At 50.1% G+C, this 18,396-nt stretch overlaps 1 protein-coding gene across 1 annotated transcript in view; it reads right to left on the reverse strand.

Annotated features, from left to right (window-relative positions):
• Window positions 1-18,396, reverse strand: part of LHPP (phospholysine phosphohistidine inorganic pyrophosphate phosphatase) — a 121,166-nt gene that overhangs the window by 68,509 nt on the left and 34,261 nt on the right. Inside the window, exon 6 of the mRNA XM_080823374.1 lies at window positions 3,949-4,040. Coding sequence (XP_080679500.1) covers window positions 3,949-4,040 — 92 coding nt within the window. The remainder of the gene's footprint in view (window positions 1-3,948; window positions 4,041-18,396) is intronic.

The raw sequence follows: 18,396 nt of genomic DNA on the forward strand, positions 1-18,396 counted from the left end.
GTTCTCTCTGGGGTGCCAGAGATGGCCACTGGAACTTCCTGGCTTACGCTTCACTGGCCATTTTCCTAGAGGTTCTGGAAAACCCTGGGCTAACTCACCAGCCCGACTCAGATCACAACCCCAGCAACTGTGGCCAGGAGATCTGCATGCTTCAGACTGGCCAAGCCTGAGTCCCATGCCCAGGCCTGTGCCTGCCAGGGTGCTGGGGGTGCACGAGGGTGACCCCAAAGAAACACAAGGATCACACCCAGCACAGGCGGAAACAAAAGGTACCCAGCACCCCACCCTGTTTATGTACTACGGCCCTTCAGAATGCCCCCAACCACGGTACGCCTAAGTTTTTTCACCCTTAAGAGGAATTCTGGCGGGGAGCCTGGGTGGCTCAGTGGGTTGAAGCCTCTGCCTTCGGCTCGGGTCATGATCCCAGGGTCCTGGGATCGAGCCCCGAGTCAGGCTCTCTGCTCAGCAGGGAGCCTGCTTCCCTTCCTCTCTCTCTCTGCCTACTTGTGCTCTCTGTCAAATAAATAAATAAAATCTTTAAAAAAAAAAAAAAGAGGAATTCTGGCCCCCTTGAGAGCAACATCACCCCTACCGGGCATGCATGGGCTAAAGTGAGGGGCCACTGTCCCCCCACCACCAGCCAATCAAAGAGCAAGTAAACAGAGCAGGTGTGGAAGAAGGCCAATCCAGGCAAAGCCAGAGGGCGAGGCCAAGAGGGGTGTGTCCGGCCCCCCACAGGCCCCACCTCTCCCACCCTGGCAGCCATTGACCTCACCACCCATGCCCATCTCTGCCCCTCCCATGCCTTCTCACCTGAGGCCCCTGTGGGTCCCTCCCCCCTTCCCAGGGGCGCCCAGCATCCGGGTGGACTGGAATGCTGGGAGCTGACACTGCCCGAGGCCCCTAAGCCTGGAAACTAGGAAGACCACAGGCCTCCCCTTAAACAGCCCAGTGGGGAAGAGGCTGGAAGCAAGTGGGGCCCTGCCCACGGCAGGCGGAGCCGAAGTGATCCCACACGACCACCGTGGGAGTCCGGCATTACCTGCTGGATCATATGCACTCCCCACGACGCTGCAATTCCAACTTACGCCAACCTACCCTACGAGGACCACACCCACGTGCCCAGGAACACGGATCAGACGTTCCTGGCAGCACTTCAAAGAATGGCCACACCAGGACCCACCCAAGTGTCCCCATCAGGGAAGGGGAGGAATGGGGTGTGTTCACAGCACGGATATAGGACCACCAGGATGAACCACTTATGCTCTGTGAAACATGCAGTAACTCTAGACAGATAAAGCTCAGACCCAACTGCATTCTGGAGGGAAGCTGACCCACACGGGAGAGCCAGAGAACACCACGAAGAGGTTCCCATGCAGGGTGCCATGGAGGCCTCTGTGGCTTCCCAGCCCCATGGGGCGCAGAGCACATGGTTTCTCTAGCTGTCCTTTGGGGCCTGTGTGTCGCGAGTGCCATCTGCAGGGGAAAGGGGGAGGTGCAGCCCCCCTCCCTACTCCTAACAGAAATGCACGGAGCCATGGGACCCAGGGAGGCCAGCAAGAACTTTCTAGCAGCTACACTGACAAAAATAAGAATAAGCAGGTGAAATTAACAGAAGATGTCAGCTTCTGCCCACGTAATCGGTATACAACACAACAAATGAGCTTTTTCACATCTTTTGTCTCCCCTTCAGTCTTTAGATCTGTATTCCGTACTTCGAGCACATCCGACTGAGACCAGCCACAGTCCAAGGCAGCCTGTGGCGCCCGCACTCAGCAGCCAGCTCTAGAGTGGCCAGTGACAGAGAGGTCCCCACCCACTCTCCCGAGCACAGAACCCGGCCCCCCTCTTAGCTGGCTGGCTCGCTGGCTGCCTTACCTGCACCAGAGCTCCTCTCACTCTGTCCTGCACGCCAACAAAGGCAGAGTCACATCCTTACGACAAACGACAATTTAGGAAACTGTACCGCCTTCCAGAAAAGACAGACTAAACCCCACCCTCTGTGCTCAAGGCCAGGTGAGGCTCTGCCTGGAGGGGAGACGGTATCACAGACACCATTAGCGTCACCCACCCCTGCTGAAGGCCCGCCGGGCGTCAGGCACCAAATGGTACCTAAGTACAGCATCTCCTGAGGCATTTAAAATAAGTTATTGTGGCCACGGAAAGATGCCACCGAACACCGTCCAAGGAAGGAGCAAGTTGTACAGTAATATAATGCTGTTTTCATTAAAAAAATCTTCATATAATATATATATATAAAAGCATGCATACACACACACACACACACACACACACACACGTGTGTACCAAATGTTTATCTACACACAGTGAGCAGCCTAGAAGGGTCTGGCCAACTGTTGATGAGGTTGATGTCCTTGGAAGATGGCGTCGGGGGACTCTGAAAAGCGCCAGCCCCAGCGCTGGGAGGCAGGACAGGGGCAGCACCATGCAGTGGGGGCGGCACTGTGCAACAGAGCGTCTGCCAGACGGTGGCCAGCCCCTCGGGTCAGCGACAGGCCTGGGCTTGGCACGTTTAGGGATCGTTGGAATTAGGACCCTTGGAACTCCAGGCTCCTCTCCTGAAATGCTTCCGAGGTTGGTGGGTGGGGTCTCCCTTACTTCCTTAGGCCAGACATAGCCAAGGGGACCCAGAAAACCCTCCCTTTGAGGGCCGATATTTCAGCTGTGCCAAGAGCTGGAAGAGAGCTGCTAGTGCCCTAGGAGGGTCCAGGCCGTGGCCAGAAGGGACTTTCTGGCTGCAGATCCCACCTGCATCAAGCCTTCCTCATTCACCTTGTGTCCACCCCAAACCCACAGGTCTCCTGGGTCTCACACACGAGAGAGGGGCTTCACAGTGAATAGGACCTTCTAATCCATTTCCCTGACCCTGGTTTGTTTTTGTTTTTATTTTTTGTTTTTGTCTTTTTAAGATTTATTTATTTTAAAGAGAGAACGAATATGACTGGGGGGAGGGGCAGAGGGAGAGACTCTCCAGCAGACGCCCCACTAAGCAGGGACCCCAACACAGGGCTCAGTCTCATGACCCGAGATCATGATCAGAGCTAAAACCAAGAGTCGGACACCCAACCGACTGAGCCACCCAGATGTCCCACTTCTCTGACCCCGTTAAGCAGATTACTCAGGACAGATGCCACCCTCCTCTCTGCCCCCCCGCCCCCACCACCAATCCAAGTACCCCTGGGTAACCATATTTTAGCCAAGTCTCTCTAGCATCTACAAAATTATACTGAACAGCCACAGTCAAACCCGTCCGGAAAACACAAGCCAATGCTCTGATGTCTAAGACACCCTCCACAAGCCAAACCCTGAAACCACAAGGCACCTGCCCATGCCCACAAGCACCTGACCTGAGAAGTGTCACTGGGGACCCGCCCAAGACTAGGCTGCACTTCTGACCCAGGAGATTAACACAAGCTCCTCTGGAGACCAAGGTTTGGTTCCAAGGGGTCCCTGACCAAGGAAGGATCTACTCTCTCGAGGTTCTCTGTCTCCCACAAACAGACAAGGCAGAGCCCCAGAAGGAGGGTGACCAGGAGGGGCACTGGCTGGAAGCTCCAGGGGCAGGAAAGGCGCTGACCACTTTGCCCAAAGGAGCAGGGCCCCAGTTCAGCCCGCCCTGCTGTGGCCGGGGACAGCTTGGAGCCCTTGCTCCTTCTCTCCACGCTCCACCCTGTTCGAACCTCGGTTTTCAGTCTTGGACCCTGTAGCAAAAGCTGCTTTACTTGACCACTCCTGCGACGAAAAGGTCAGCGAGGCCCGACCTTAGGGCACACTTACACAGAGGTCAGCGGATGTCCACATACCATTCTTTTTGGAAAGAACAACCCCCGTTATTTGGGGGAAGAAAACAAAACAAAAACACGGGACACCACAGGAATCCACGGAGGAAGGCAGGCAGAGGAACCGGACCACGAGCGGGGCACTCACCTGAACTTTCCCGTCCGCACCTGCAGGGCTCTCATTCCGCACCGCTGGGCACCACCGACATCTCCCACGATATCGTCTCCGATCATGATGGCCTGCCGGGCAGACACATGAGCTCAGAAGTGATGTCAGGACAGTTTATTCTGTGCTCCTTCATCTTTTTTGACATAACCAACCACTTGATTTGATGCTTAAAACCACCACCATACAAATTAAACAAGGCAGTGTTGTCATGGTATTGGTCGAAAGTCGACCCACCTTGAATGTGTCTCCCACTGCACCCCTCCACTCCCAGCCCAAGAGCCAAGGGGCTCTAACAGCGCATACGTAGGCAACGTGAAATCAACCCACAGGGGTCAAAATGACACAGTGTCACAGGGACGTGTGGGGAGGCCGACCCTGTCTTGCCTCCCCTCCAACACAGGCTCCATTTTACCTGCAGCCAAATGCTCTACCCAGGAGCCAACCACTAGTTCTGTGAAAACTGACTAAATTTCTGGCAAACCTGCGTAGCTCACAGTTTAGGAGGTCTTGCTTTCAATAATGAAAGTATTACTACAAAAGCCAAACTAACGTGCAAACACACACACACACACACAAAGGAAATGCTTGTATACTGGCTGTCATTTCCAAAAGCATCTTGTGGGGTGTACTCTCCCACCCAAAACAGCTAGAAAACCAAAGAGACTAGAAGAAACAACAGTTTTCGAGTCACTGGACATCAGGCAGTGAAGGACAGTAATTCGGGACACTGGAAACATGAGGGGAGCCCCATGCGTGCCTCTGGTTTCCAGACTGTGGGTGCAGGGAGGGACCACACAATTGAGGGACAAAGCTAGGCGCTGGGAGACTGAGGCAGCTGAAGTTCCCAGGATGGAGTGTCAGAAAGGAGGGGGCTGCCCGGAGAGAGAGGAAGGGCACAGATCTGCAGAGCGTCCCTCTGAATGAGGCAGCATTCATAGACCGCTGATCAGCACACATGAGTGAGGAAACCACCCGAGGCCAGGGAAAGAATCACCCTGAAAAATGACAGAAAACACCACCCAGACCTCACATGGGGGTGGGAAGAGTGCCTGTTTCCACCAGCCAGACTGGAAAGTCTCATAATGCACGGGGCACTGAGTCGCGTTCTCAGAAGCACCTTGCCTCAGAGTGGGGAGTAATTAGCCTTAGACCAGACCCTGCTCTGGGGCTGCCTTCCAAATCTTAAGCAAACTCTGGAAGGATCCAACTCTTTCCAAGCTGCTTAACTACATCCCAGAACAAAATAACCAGCACCCAAAAAAGGTAAAATTCACAACGTCTGGCAACTAATTTTAAAAAGTGATCACACAGGCAAAGAAGACAAATCTCACACATAATGAGCAGGAAAAAAATCAGCCTAAACTGACCCAGAACTCACACAGATGTGGGAATTACCAGACAAGGACATTATATTAGTCACCACAACTATCTTCCATACGCTCCAAAAGATAAGTAGGGACACGGTAGATAAAAGAAAAGATCCCAGTTGAAGTTCTAGAACAGGCAACTAGACCGGATTTTTTTCAGATGGAGAAGAACTGCTTTTTTAATTACTAGTAACAGTAACAGTGCAACTTACTGATATTTGTAACTGATGGTAAGTGAGTGGTACTAAACAATGCTTACATTTTATTTACATTTTTAGCACTTGAGATACATTATGTCTGGAATGGAAAACCCGCTGGATGAAATTAATACTGGATTATACAACGCAGAAGAAAACATTAATGAACTTGAAGATACAGTAACAGAAACCAACCAAAATGAAACCAAGAGAAAAAAATAATTTAACAACAATGAACAGAGCAGGGTGCCTAGGTGGTTCAGTTGGGGTAAGCGTCTGCTTTCGGCTTGGGTCATGATCCTGGAACCCAGGACGGAGCCCCGCACTGGGCTCCCTGTTCAGTAGGGGAGCCTGCTTGTCTCTCTCCCTCCGCCCCTCCCTGTCCCTGGTCATGCGCTCTCTCTCTCTCTCTCAAATAAATAAATACAATCTTTTAGAAAAGTGAACACAGCATCATCAAACTATCATGTGACTTCAAAGGGCCTGATACACGTGCAACTGGAATTCCTGGTGGCGAGACGAGAGGAGGTGACAGAAACAACATCTGACTTCCTCCTCACAGCTGAAAAACTTCCAAACACAAGAAAACTCATAAAGCCACAAATGCAAGATCCCAATCAACACGAAACACAAGAAACATGAAGAAAATTACATTAAGACACGACATAATCAAATTGCTCAAAGTCAGCGATAAGGCAAAAATCTTAAAACTGCCGGTGCAAAAAAAAAAAGCGGGGGAATACCTAGGTGGCCCAGTTGTTAAGCATCTGGCTCAGGTCATGATCCAGAGTCCTGGGATCGATCCCAGGACTGGGCTTCCTGCTCAGCGGCAAGCCTGCTTTTCCCTCTCCTACTCCCCCTGCTTGTGTTCCCTCTCTCGCTGTGTCTCTCTGTCAAAAAAATAATAAAATCCTTAAAAAAAAAAAAAAAGCATGTCACATGCTTTTTTTTTTAAAGATAAGACATGCAATTTCCCACTGAAAACAATGCAAGTGAGTAGCCAGTGGGGAAATGCCAACCTAGAATTCTATACCCAACAAAAGTATCTCTCAAAAAGAAACGTGAAATAAAGATATTTTCAGATGTCTTAAGCTAAAAGAAATCATCACCAACAGATCCACACAGAAGAAACATATAAGGAAGTCTCTTAGGCAACAGGAAAGGGTAGTAACTGGAAATATGGATCTGCCCAGAGGAACAGGGAGAGGGTGACCCATGGTGCATGGTGACCCATCTGCCCGCTTAGCCCCCTTCTTCCACTGGCCAACTCCTCACAGGCTTTCAAGACCACCACCTTTGAAGCTGCCAGGGCTCCAAGGCCCTCCCAAAGCCCTCGGATTACCCCCCTGCACTGCACGTCCCCTACTGCACTGTACTGATTCTCTCTTTCTGCAGCAGGTGAGCTCCCACAGGCAGGGACGTGTGCTGATGCTGGCACTCAGCTGACGAGCTCGTTGAGGGAACCGGTATTCGGGATGAAGGTGTGGCTGTCCGCGTCTGGAGGCAGGTAGGAGGCAAAGCCGAGCGGACTCTTCACTGGTCACCAAGGTAGAGTCTACTTCGGGGCTGCCTGAGTTTTATTCATCTGTGGGTGTACTTATGCCCGCATCGATATGTATTATTGATATTCTTGTTCAAATCGATTCATCCTTTCTTAATAAGTGAATGTGTTTCTAAAGAAAAAACAGCAGCTCCCCTCACTCAGCTACCACAGAACTCTGATTAAAAGCTTCAAAATATTTTAGGAGAAGATGTGGAAATAAAGTCCAATGCCTCAGACATCAAACACGTTCCTAGATCTCAAGTCCAGTCAGGAATTTACGTGGTTGGAGGCCCGACAGGCCTGAGAAAGCAGACTCCTGTGACAAGACCGTGTCCTGATGGGGCCGGGACAGAAGCTTCAAAACCAACAGTTACTTCACAAGTCTTCTCTCTGGAATTCAGAGGCCACGTATGGCAAACCAATGAAGCAACCCACAAGCCAACGTCAAGGAATATAAAAGTGATGACTGAAGCATTCATGCTAGGGGAGTTCCACCCACGGGAGATGGGGGGACAGGAGTCCACATGGAGCCTGTCTTCCATCTTAGAGTAGGGGACAGGGTAGTGGTAAACAAGGCAGGCCCTAGGTGATGAGCAGGATGGACAGACTGAGTTTGGGATCCAGACGGGGCCAGAGCAACCAGGCTCACATCCCAGCTTTGTTATTTGCTAGCTCTGTGGTTTTGGGCAAGCCTCCACTCCTATCTGTAAAATGGGTACGAACGGTGTGGCAGTTAAATGAAATCATGCAAGTGAAGCATCAAGGACAGTGCCTAGATTTGTTGACTGTACATCTTTAAAAGGAAAAAAAAATTAGGAAATGTTTTGTTGGGGAAATTCCTAATCTAGACCTGTTGGAGACACTCCAATCTCTATGATGACACTCTTGCCTCCAGCGTCCCAGCTCTTTTGTATCAAGCCCTTTTAGGGCCAGGCAGTAAGGACACAGGGAGTCAAAGAGACACCATCGCTGCCCTCGTGGAGCCTCCAGTGGAACGCAAAAGACAGAGCTTCGTCAGATACTTTCACAAATACATAGCCAAGACCTGTGCAAAAGTACAGGAGGTTGTGAAGGGGTAGTGGTCGGGGAAGGCTTCCTGGAAGAGGTGATCTTTTGAGTTTTGATCTGAGCAAAAGAGGCCAACCAGGTTAGGAGGTAGGGGAAGGGGTGTAGGCATTCCCAGCAGGGGACACCGCGTGTGTACTAACAACCCATCTGCCACCCTTCACCAAGGCAAGCCACACAATGAATTCCACAAAGTACAGGTTAATAAGCTTGAAGCAACTGTCCTTGAAAACATCTGAACAGGCATTCAAATAACAGGAGGAATCCTGAGGAGATTGTGGAGAAGGCCGGAGACGGAGCTGGTGCCACTCTGGAGGCCAGAGAGGTCGTTCCGGGTGGACTGAGGCTCTTCTGACAAGCGCCCCAGGCTTTCTCGAAGCTACCAGGCTGGTCGCTTGATCACACTCAAGCAGAGGCCGAAGGGGCCTCCACCAGTAAAGTCACAGGCAGATGCCGGCCCCAGGAGGAAGCTCGGACCCGGACACGGTGAACTGTGCCAATCGTGAGCGGCTCCGGCTCCCTTCCTGCCCCCGGCAAGATGCATGAAGAACTTGAAAAAAACTGCATTTCTTCCAGTGAATATTCTAAACTTTATACGCTTCACAAATGCCCTCTGATCCTGTCTTGAATCCCACGCTTCCCAAAGTCAGTTCTGCATATGGGTGACACACTATTTGATTTTCGGTAGAACAAGGACATGCATTTTATCGTAACTAGTTGGCGTTTATTTTTAGAGGAATCTATGTATGGGAAGTAAGTGATTCTGGTTTTCCATTTATAGGACTGATCAAAGTTCCTTTCAAAATTCATTTATTTAGGGGCACCCGGGTGGCTCGGTTGGTTAAGTGTCCCGCTCTTAGTTTCAACTCAGGTCATGATCTCGGGGTCCTGGGATCAAGCCCCACATCTCAGGGGGCTCTGCTTGAAGATTCTCTCCCTCTGCCCCTCCCCTGACTCTGTGCTCTATCCCCCAAATAAATAAATAAATCTTTAAAAATAAATAAATTTTAAAAATACATTTATTTAGGGTCGCCTGTGTGGCTCAGTTGGTTAAGCGTTCAACTCTTGATTTTGGCTCAGGTCTTGATCTCAGGGTCATGAGTTCAAGCCCCGTGTTGGGCTCCACGCTGGGCATGGAGCCTAATTTAAAAAATGTTTTTGAGGGCACCTGGGTGGCTCAGTGAGTTAAGCCTCTGCCTTCAGGTCAGGTCATGATCCCAAGGTCTTGGGATCGAGCCCCACATCGGGCTTTCTGCTCAGCGGGGAGCCTGCTTCCTCCACCTCTCTCTCTCTCTGCCTGCTTCTCTACCTACTTGCAATCTCTGTCTGTCAAATAAATAAATTAAATCTTTAAAAAAATGTTTTTTAATTATTTAAGTTTTTAAAAATAAATTGACTTAAAGAAAAATGAAGTCAATAAAAGTGCCGGTGGCAAGGATCCAGATATGGTCAAAATTGTTTTTTCTAGAATGACTGATGCTGGGGAGAACACTGCCAAATCCAAATGGGTGTAATTTCTGTGTCTGTCAAGCTCCCGTGCAGCTCTGGGGAAATCATCAATCACCAAAGAAGAAAGAGCCAGTGGCAACGCGCACATCCTGACCCGATGGGGGGGACGGCAACAGAAGCCGATGTACACACGGGGGATCCTGCAAGCCGGGGCCACCCAGGCCCCCACACGCCTCAGCTGGGAGGAGGGGGCTGGAGCAGGGGGAGGGCTCGGACCAGGCGGCCGGACCAGCCATGAGCCCCCGCAGGAGACTCTGCTTTGGCCTCTCAAGGAGTTGTCCTGAGACCCGTAAGTCGGCCTGGGAACAGGCACAACACTCCAGCTTAGGCTTCTGTCCGCTGCTAGCCGAGGCTCCAGGGGCCGCCTTGCTAGACGTCCCCTGGGAATGATGAGGCCTTCCAATGACAGCACATCAACCCTCACGCCTTCCACACTCGGGGGGAAAATACAGTTTTATGCGCACATACTCCCAAGGCGGCAGAAATGCTTCCCCCTCAGAACAGAGCCCCGCGGGCCTTCGGGGGGCATTGGTCGCTGCGGCCCCCAAAGATGGAAGCAGAGGTCCGGGCCCTCGGAGGGAGACGTCGGGAGCAGCAGCAGCTGGCCTTGCACCCGATGAGCCGCCGCCCGACCCCGGAGCCGCGGGTGAGGCTGGGGGGGGGGGGCGCAGGGGTGCGGGGGACGCGGGCTGTGCAGCTGCCCGGAGCAGTGATGCCTGTCCGGGCCAGCTTGTGGGCTCCGCATACCAAAATGCGCCGGGGCCCCCGGGGATTTCACAGATTTACTATCAGTGAAGGGCAATAATCACGCCAGGAGGAGCAATTATTGCCAAATCATTTAGGATTTAAAAAATCATTGGCAAGAAGATAGAGGTCAAGAGGTGCGCTGTCGGGGGAAATAAAAACCCCTACCTGTCAGGCCGGGGACGCACCTCCTCTCCGACTGCAGGACGGCAGAGGGAGCACGGAGACGCGAGCAGGAGCACGGAAATCCCGAGGGCTGGCGGCGGCCCCACCGCCCTGCAGGCAGGCTTTCCGGCTCGAGCCCTAACGCGGATTCACTCACCTTTCCGAGACCTTCCCCGCCACCGTCTCTTTACCACCCTGCGTGCTGCTCTCACCGGGAATGAAGTCTGGGAGCGCAACCTTTCAGTGCCAAGGAGCCTTCCCAAGCAAGCCCACGCGGCATACGCGTCCTGGTCATCCCGGGCATCTGCCCAGGAGGACTCTCCCTCCTGCGGGGCGGCAGGGCTGGCGGGGAGGGAGCACTAGGCTCCCTGCGGATCTCAGCCCAAAGGGCACACACACCCCCAGGGAGACGCCTCGGGGGGACATCCAGCACTCGAGGAGCCCCGGGTCTTCCGCCTGCACCCAGACCCCCTCGGAGACCTGCAGACGGCTCCCCGCTAAGTCATGCCCCGGCCCGACCCCCAGTCTGACACATTCGTGAGGCAGGACACCAACACAGCACAACGGGCACTGTTCTACAGGAAGTAAGAAGCTGGGTGTGGTGAGGACGTGGGGGGTTACGGCTGGTAAGGAAGGTAAACTGAGACCACCTTTCTGAAACAGAAATAAGCCCTGTGCCTCACGGCCCAACAACTACCCCGCTAAGTGGGATTTCTCCACACATCAGATACGTGCAAAAGGACATGCGTTCAAGGGTGTTCACAGGGTTCGGCACAAGAGGGAAACTGGGAGAAAAGCCCAATGTCTGACCACAGGGGGTGGGTAAAGAACATGAGGGTACAGGCCACCTGGGTGGCTCAGTCGGTTAAGCATCTGCCTCCGGCCCAGGTCAGGATCCCAGGGTCCTGGGATCGAGCCCCACAGCGGGCTCCTCACTGGGCGAGGAGACCACTTCTTCCTCTGCCTGCCACTCTGCCGCTTGTACTTGCTCTCACTCTCTCTCTCTCTGACAAATAAATAAAATCTTAAAAAAACAACAACATATATGTAAGGTACCTGATCAAGCCCTGAACGGAGCTCCCTGCTCAGCACGGAGTCTGCTTCTCCCTCTCCCTCTGCCTGCTGCTCCCCCTGCTTGTGCTCTCTCTCTCCCTCTCTCTCAAATAAATAAAATCTTTAAAAAAACATGTATAGAGAAACTAAGAAATTGGAAAGGTTAAGCATGATTTGCGTTATTCTAGTTTAGTGGGATGACGAACAGTTTTTTCCCTTGTACTTTCTGAATGTTTTTCTATCTTCTTTACTGAATATCAGTTACTTCATATGATAAAATTCTTATGCTCTGAGGAGAAGAAAATCTATTTTAAAAAAGGCTCTTGGGGCACCTGGGTGGCTCAGTGGGTTAAAGCCTCTGCCTTTAGCTCAGGTCATGATCCCAGGGTCCTAAGATCAAGCCCCACATCGGGTTCTCTGCTTGGTGGGGAACCCGCTTCCCCCTCTCTCTCTGCCTGTCTCTCTGCCTATTTGTGATCTCTGTCTGTCAAATAAATAAATAAAATCTTAAAAAAAAAAAAAGGCTCTTGGTGGCAGGGCCGGGGGATGAGGGGCAACTTAGGAAGAAGTAAGGTTTTAAAGGTTTTACAGACACTTTGTGACTGAGATATATGCCAAGCGCAACCCAAAGCCGGAACTTCCCGAAACTCTAGACGCTCTCAAACCCGAGGCTGCGGTTCTGGGTCTGTCACTGTCTGGAGGCAGAGCTTCACGTTCAAATTGGGGCCGCAGGCGCAGATGAGCCTCTTCTCCTGGCCCCCTCTCTCCTGGTACTCCACTCACACTGTCCCAGCCAGGGGCCCCTGAACTGACAGCCGAGAATGTGCACACAGCGCGGGGTGGGGAGGAGGGAGCAGGGCCGAGCAGGTGGAGGGGACTGGGGACGGACCCTCCGTGGAAATCCATGAGGGGGAGGAGGCCATGAGAGAAATGAGTGGCCCCCAGTGGCCCCACATGGACAGCCACTCCCCAGCCACAGGTCTCACCACTAGAGTAACAGCCTGTCCCCACAGCCACGTCGCTAGCATGCATGATCTGAGAACCAGCGAGCAGAAGGACAGCGTCCACGTTTTGTGCCCAGCCCTCTCGGGATAAACCTACAAACCTCGCCCCCACATTCGACAGGCTGCCCTGAGGGCATTTACCCTCTCCACTTAGATCCTGCCTAACTTCACCGTCTGTAGTATGTAATTCCGCCAACGATATTTAGTCGTTTCCAAAATAGCAAGTGATACTGTACTACTACATACACCTTTCCAAAGTTCGTTCACCAAGCCTAAAAATCCTGCAATGTGGCCGCCCCCCTCCTTGAGAACCGGGGTACAGCAAAGGCCTGGAGGGGACAGGGTTGTGGACACGTGCCTCATCAGCAGAATATCTAGGGCTCAGTACTAAGGTTTCTGTGACTCCTCCCTAATGCTGTGATTCTCAACTGGGAGCAATCTGGCCCCTGGGGGGACGTTTGGCAACATCTGGAGACATCTGTGGTTTCACACTGGGGGCAGGATTGCACAGGACAGCCACCCCCCACCACAAAGAATGATCTGGCCCCAAAATGTCAGAGTGCAGAGGTGGGGAACTGCTGCCCTGACCTTAAAACGGAAATGCGAGGACCTCGGACAAGGACTGGAGTAAGGACTTGGTGAAATAAACAGGGACGTGACGGAACCCGGGTGTGCCCAGCACACGCGGGGCTCCAGGCAGTCGAGATCCTTCCTCTCTGAGCCTCAGGCCCCCCGCCTATGAAATGGGCACCCCCAGCCCTCAGCTTCTTGGCCCCTGTGCTAACTAAGCCCTCTGGTTTCAACAGTCCCAATTTCCACGAAACCTGCATAATTTGCAACAGACCCAATTTCGGTGTTTACAGAAAACTGCCCAAACCCTCACATCATTTGGGCTTCGGTAGGAAGCTACAGAACCGCACTGCTTCAGAAGCCTTAAGCCATGAGAAATTAGGTATTTCTAGAAGTAGCCTTTGAGATGTGTTATCCTTTGCCTTATTACTGACTCCCGGAAAGGGCCCGGTTACCTCTAAGAGGTTTGAATTTCCAATCGATTAGAGTAATACCAGCAATCTGTTCTTTCTGGGCTATTGAGGAAAGGTTAGAATGAAAATTGGATTTGGGTAGTTATGTCCATTCTGAAGGCAGGCGGAGGGCACATCAGTGGAAGCGAGCCGGGGCCTGGAAGGAGCAGTTATCAAGGGAAATGACTGGTGATAACTTCATGGATTAAAGCAGCTTGAAAAATGTAAGATTTGCCACAGCCTGGCACTGCGGCAGCCAGATCGCTCCTCACGGGCATTTTTCATTAAAAATAAAGAAGCAGGAACAGAGAATTTATTACCTTGTGCATAAGACACAGTTCATCCGAAATGGCCTTATTCTGAAATACTGCCTTAAAATGTCTACACATTCTGAGGCTCAAAACAACATGAACGAACATTTTAGAAAAACAGGGAGTGAGAGTGTTAACAACAGGCAGTTGCCACTCATCTGTCTGTCGAGGGGAGAGACAGAAAAGGCACGTGAGGGCGGAAGGGAGAATGATAACGTGAGAGGTAAGTAAGATTCAGCTCTGCCGCCTGTGCTGGGGGCCGCCGGAGCAAACCAGCCCTCAGCCATCCCGGCCTCCGACGCACACAACCACCGCAGGGACCTCAACCTATCCAAGAGATTCCTGGGGAATCCCCAAGCCGAAACCCACCCCAGACCCCCCAGCCCCAGCACCCGCCCGATGAGATGCCCAGATTAACCTCCCCCCCTATGCAGGCCTCCGCTGCTCTCTGAGGTGTGGGGAGGGCAGTTCTCAGTCGGAATGTAAAAGGTGCCCTCTGCGAAAATAACTGAAAAATGCCAAAAAGCAAAAAGGGGAGGGGGAAACCATGCCAGGTTGAACTATACAATACAACCAGTGAAACTGTCAGAATGTAGACTTCTAAATACTGGGGTTGATTTTTTTTTTCTTTTTTAAGATTTTATTTATTCATTTGAGAGAAAGAGCACAGAGAGACTCCCCACCAAGCAGGGAGCCCAACGTGGAGCTTGATCTCAGGACCCTGAGACCACGACCTGAGCCAAAAGCAGATGCTTTAACCAACTGAGCCCCCAGGTGCCCCCTAAATACTGGTTTTTAAAAACTCATGTTACATTAGCCTTTCTTAAGAAAATTTGTTACAGAGTAGAAGAATTTATTCTCTCTTAAATTTATCCTACTTGTAGAGTATAAATATAGATAGGGACACCTGGGTGGCTCAGTTGGTTGGCTCTTGGTTTCGGCTCAGGTCGTGATCTCAGTGTCGTTGGATGGAGCCCCAAACTGGGTTCCACGGTCAGCGCAGAGTCTGCTTGAGATTCCCTCTCTCCCTCTCCACCACCCCAGCTCACGGGAGCTTGCTCTCTCTCTAAAATAAATAAATAAATACATAAAACCTGTTAAAAACAAATAAATATATACACACATATACACATAACTGTTTATATTTAAGAAATGAAAAAGTAAGCCATAGTACTTATAAAAAGGGCTCCAATGAGATGGGTAGAAAGAGAAAGAAAAGGGCGGAAGCTCCACTTCCTTGACTATATCTCGTTTTATGGATTTGATTTTGGAGCCAAGTAAATATTTTACATAACTATAAAAAATGTAAATGTTGAAAACCAGTTCCCTAAAAATGACAAGTAAAGTGAATTCAAAGAGGGTCATGTTGGTGGCATACCATCCAGAGAGGAACTATGCCTGTGGCTCTAAAATCCAGCATTTTGGCCGTGAATTTCTAGAAGGAGGTGCTCACTACAAAAAAAGAACAGCCCAAAAAAGAAATCGTAAACAGTAAGGGTCAGGACAGTGACATTGTGATGGCTGTCCAGTCCACCAGGATACCAACCACAACAGTGGCCCAGTCTCAGGGGCACTGCTAGCCCTGTGGTAGCACCAGACTGTTCTTGTTTAGTTTCTTTCACATAGTTTCTGGAACTCAAGACTCCTGTGTGTACAATGGATGAAAACAAATGACTGGTTCTGTTGGTATCCTTGAGAGCCAAGCTCTCTGATGTGGAAAAAGGAAATAGAGATAGAAGACTGATGAGATCAAGTAGAAACCCACTGGCCTGACACATCAGAGGTTTCAGTATGAACTCCAGATGTAGTCCATGTTTAAAGATAGATACTTTTCCGGGCACCTGGGTAGCTCAGTGGGTTAAGCCTCTGCTTTCAGCTCAGGTCATAATCTCAGGGTCCTGGGATTGAGCCCCCTCTTGGGCTCTCAGCTCAGCAGGGAGTCTTCTTCCCCCTCTCTCTTTGCCTACCTTTCTGCCTACTTGTGATCTCTGTCAAATAAATAAATAAAATCTCAAAAAAAAAAGATAAATACTTTTCTGAGCCTGGTTGACTAAAAAGGCTCAGAAAAGGGGTGCCTGGGTGGTTTAGTTGTTTAAGCATCTGTCTTCAGCTCAAGTCATGATCCCAGGGTCCTGGCATCAACCCCAGTGTCAGCCTCCCTGCCTGGCAGAAAGTGTGCTTCTCCCTCTCCCTCTGCCCCTCTCCACACTCGTGCTTCCCCCATCAAATAAATAAATCTTAAATTTTTTTTAAAAGGCTTAGGAATTTAGAAATGATGATCAACCCAGTAGCAACAAGAACCCTTCATGTTCCCAGTATGGTTTCTAAATACCATTTTCCACTAAAGGTAAGCATGGCTCCTTGGAAGAAAGGTGAATCCCAGGCCTGAGGCAGGAAATGTACACAGCAGGTGTGGAACATCCTGTCATAACAGGGAGTAAAGAACCTCAAAGACTCTTGAGGTCAGGTCAGAAGGACTTAGAGGCCAACTTGAAGAGGGTTCCACTGGTCAAAGATGAAATACTTTCGATATGAATAAGATCATGACTGCAATGGATTGAAACACATCAATCTATCTACCTTAAATCTATCTATTCATAGTGATATATGTAGTTTCAAATCTCCTTCGTCACCTTGGGAGGATGCTACAGAATCAACTCATTATTGTGAAAACTAATGAACAATGAAAAAGCAACAGGCCTTTATCTGGAGTTCCCTATGTGAACTGTACCTCAGGGTAACAAACAGTTGGTGAGAAGTTTTCTGATACAGAAGTAATCCAGAGGGGAAAACGAAGAAGGGATGATAGAATTGATACAGCTCCATTCTACGGTCCATGATGAATTAAAGGAGTGGGCACCAATCACAAACAGCAGCTAATAACACAGAAGGGGACAATTGGACATTCTCCATCTGCTGACGGAGGACACTCCACCACCTCTAAGTAGTCATCCAAAAACTGAACCAGATTCTGAGCAAACTTATAGATCTAACTGTCAATATTCAGAGAACAGAGGGCAGAAGAGCAAGTGAGAGTATATCAGAGATGCAACCAAGAAAATCTAGACCATGCAACAAACCACCCAGTTTCCTCTTCACCATGTGGCAAGGAAAAACAAAAGGGCGATTGGGGGCTGGGGAGTAGAGGGAACCAGTAGATTAAAGAACCCCTGAGATTCTCATTAACCAATCACAATGCAAGAGTTTCATCTGGATCTGATTCAAACAAATTGTAAGCAACACAGAACAATTTTAAGACCATCAAGGAGGGACGCCCGGGTGGCCCGGGTCATGATCCCAGGGTCCTGGGATCGAGTCCCACATCAGGTTCCCTGCTCAGCACGAAGCCTGCTTCTCCCTCTCCAGCCTCCCCTCCTTGTGTTCCCTCTCTCTTTGTCTCTGTGTCAAATAAATAAATAAAATCTTAAAAAAAAAAAAAAACCACCAAGGAAATGTGAACAATGACTGGATATGTGATGATATTACAGAACTATTGTTGGTATTAGACATGGCGATGGCATTACCTATGGCATTACCCATGGCTTTAAAAAGAATTCCTATCTTCTGGGGACACAGAAATATTTACAGATGAAGGAACAGGATTTCTGGGATATGATTCAAAATAATTTAGGGGCGAAGAATGGGCGGAGCACAGACGAAACAAGTGGCTATTAATCTTGAAGATTGCTTAATGGCTAAATACGGGACAATCTGAGCAACAAAATTAGTAACAACAGGAACGGACTGTAACTTGGGCAATAAAATAAATATCCTTGGGTACAAGTTGGAACAAACAAGTCAATGGGGAAAAAAAGAAAACTCTTTCTTACAGTAAAATTGAGCTAATAAATATAGAAGGAAGGATAGAAATACAGATTCGCCATTTGGCAAACACCCCGTAATAACTGCTTCAGGTAAGAATTATCAGTGGAGGGGTGCCCAGGTGGCTCAGTGGGTTAAAGCCTCTGCCTTCAGCTCAGGTCGTGATCCCAGAGTCCTGGGATCAAGCCCCGCATCAGGCTCTCTGCTCGGTGGGGAGTCTGCTTCCTCCTCTCTCTGCCTGCCTCTCTGCCTACTTGTGATCTCTGTCTGTCGAATAAATAAATGAAATCTTAAGGAAAAAAAAAAGAATTATCAGTGGATGCAAACATTAAGAAAGGAAAAGGGTGATGGGGAAGAGGATATTTATACAGTCAACATGCTTTCCCACAAGACGCTTACTAGTTACACGGGACAGGGAGTAATCCTGCAGTGTGGAGAACTCTGGCACAGGTCACCTCTGACACTGATCAAAGGGACCCTTAGCAACAACAGGGCAACATGCCCTCAGTTATTCCTGCTGGAATGCACCGAGAGGGCACAGCACTGTTTCTGGGACATTCCTGCCAAAAATGCATAACCTAAAATTAAATTAAGTCACAAGGAAACATGAGAAAGAAAACCAAAT

The sequence above is a fragment of the Martes martes genome, assembly GCF_963455335.1.
Source record: "Martes martes genome assembly, chromosome: 14".
In the NCBI taxonomy this organism is placed as follows: Eukaryota; Metazoa; Chordata; class Mammalia; order Carnivora; family Mustelidae; genus Martes; species Martes martes.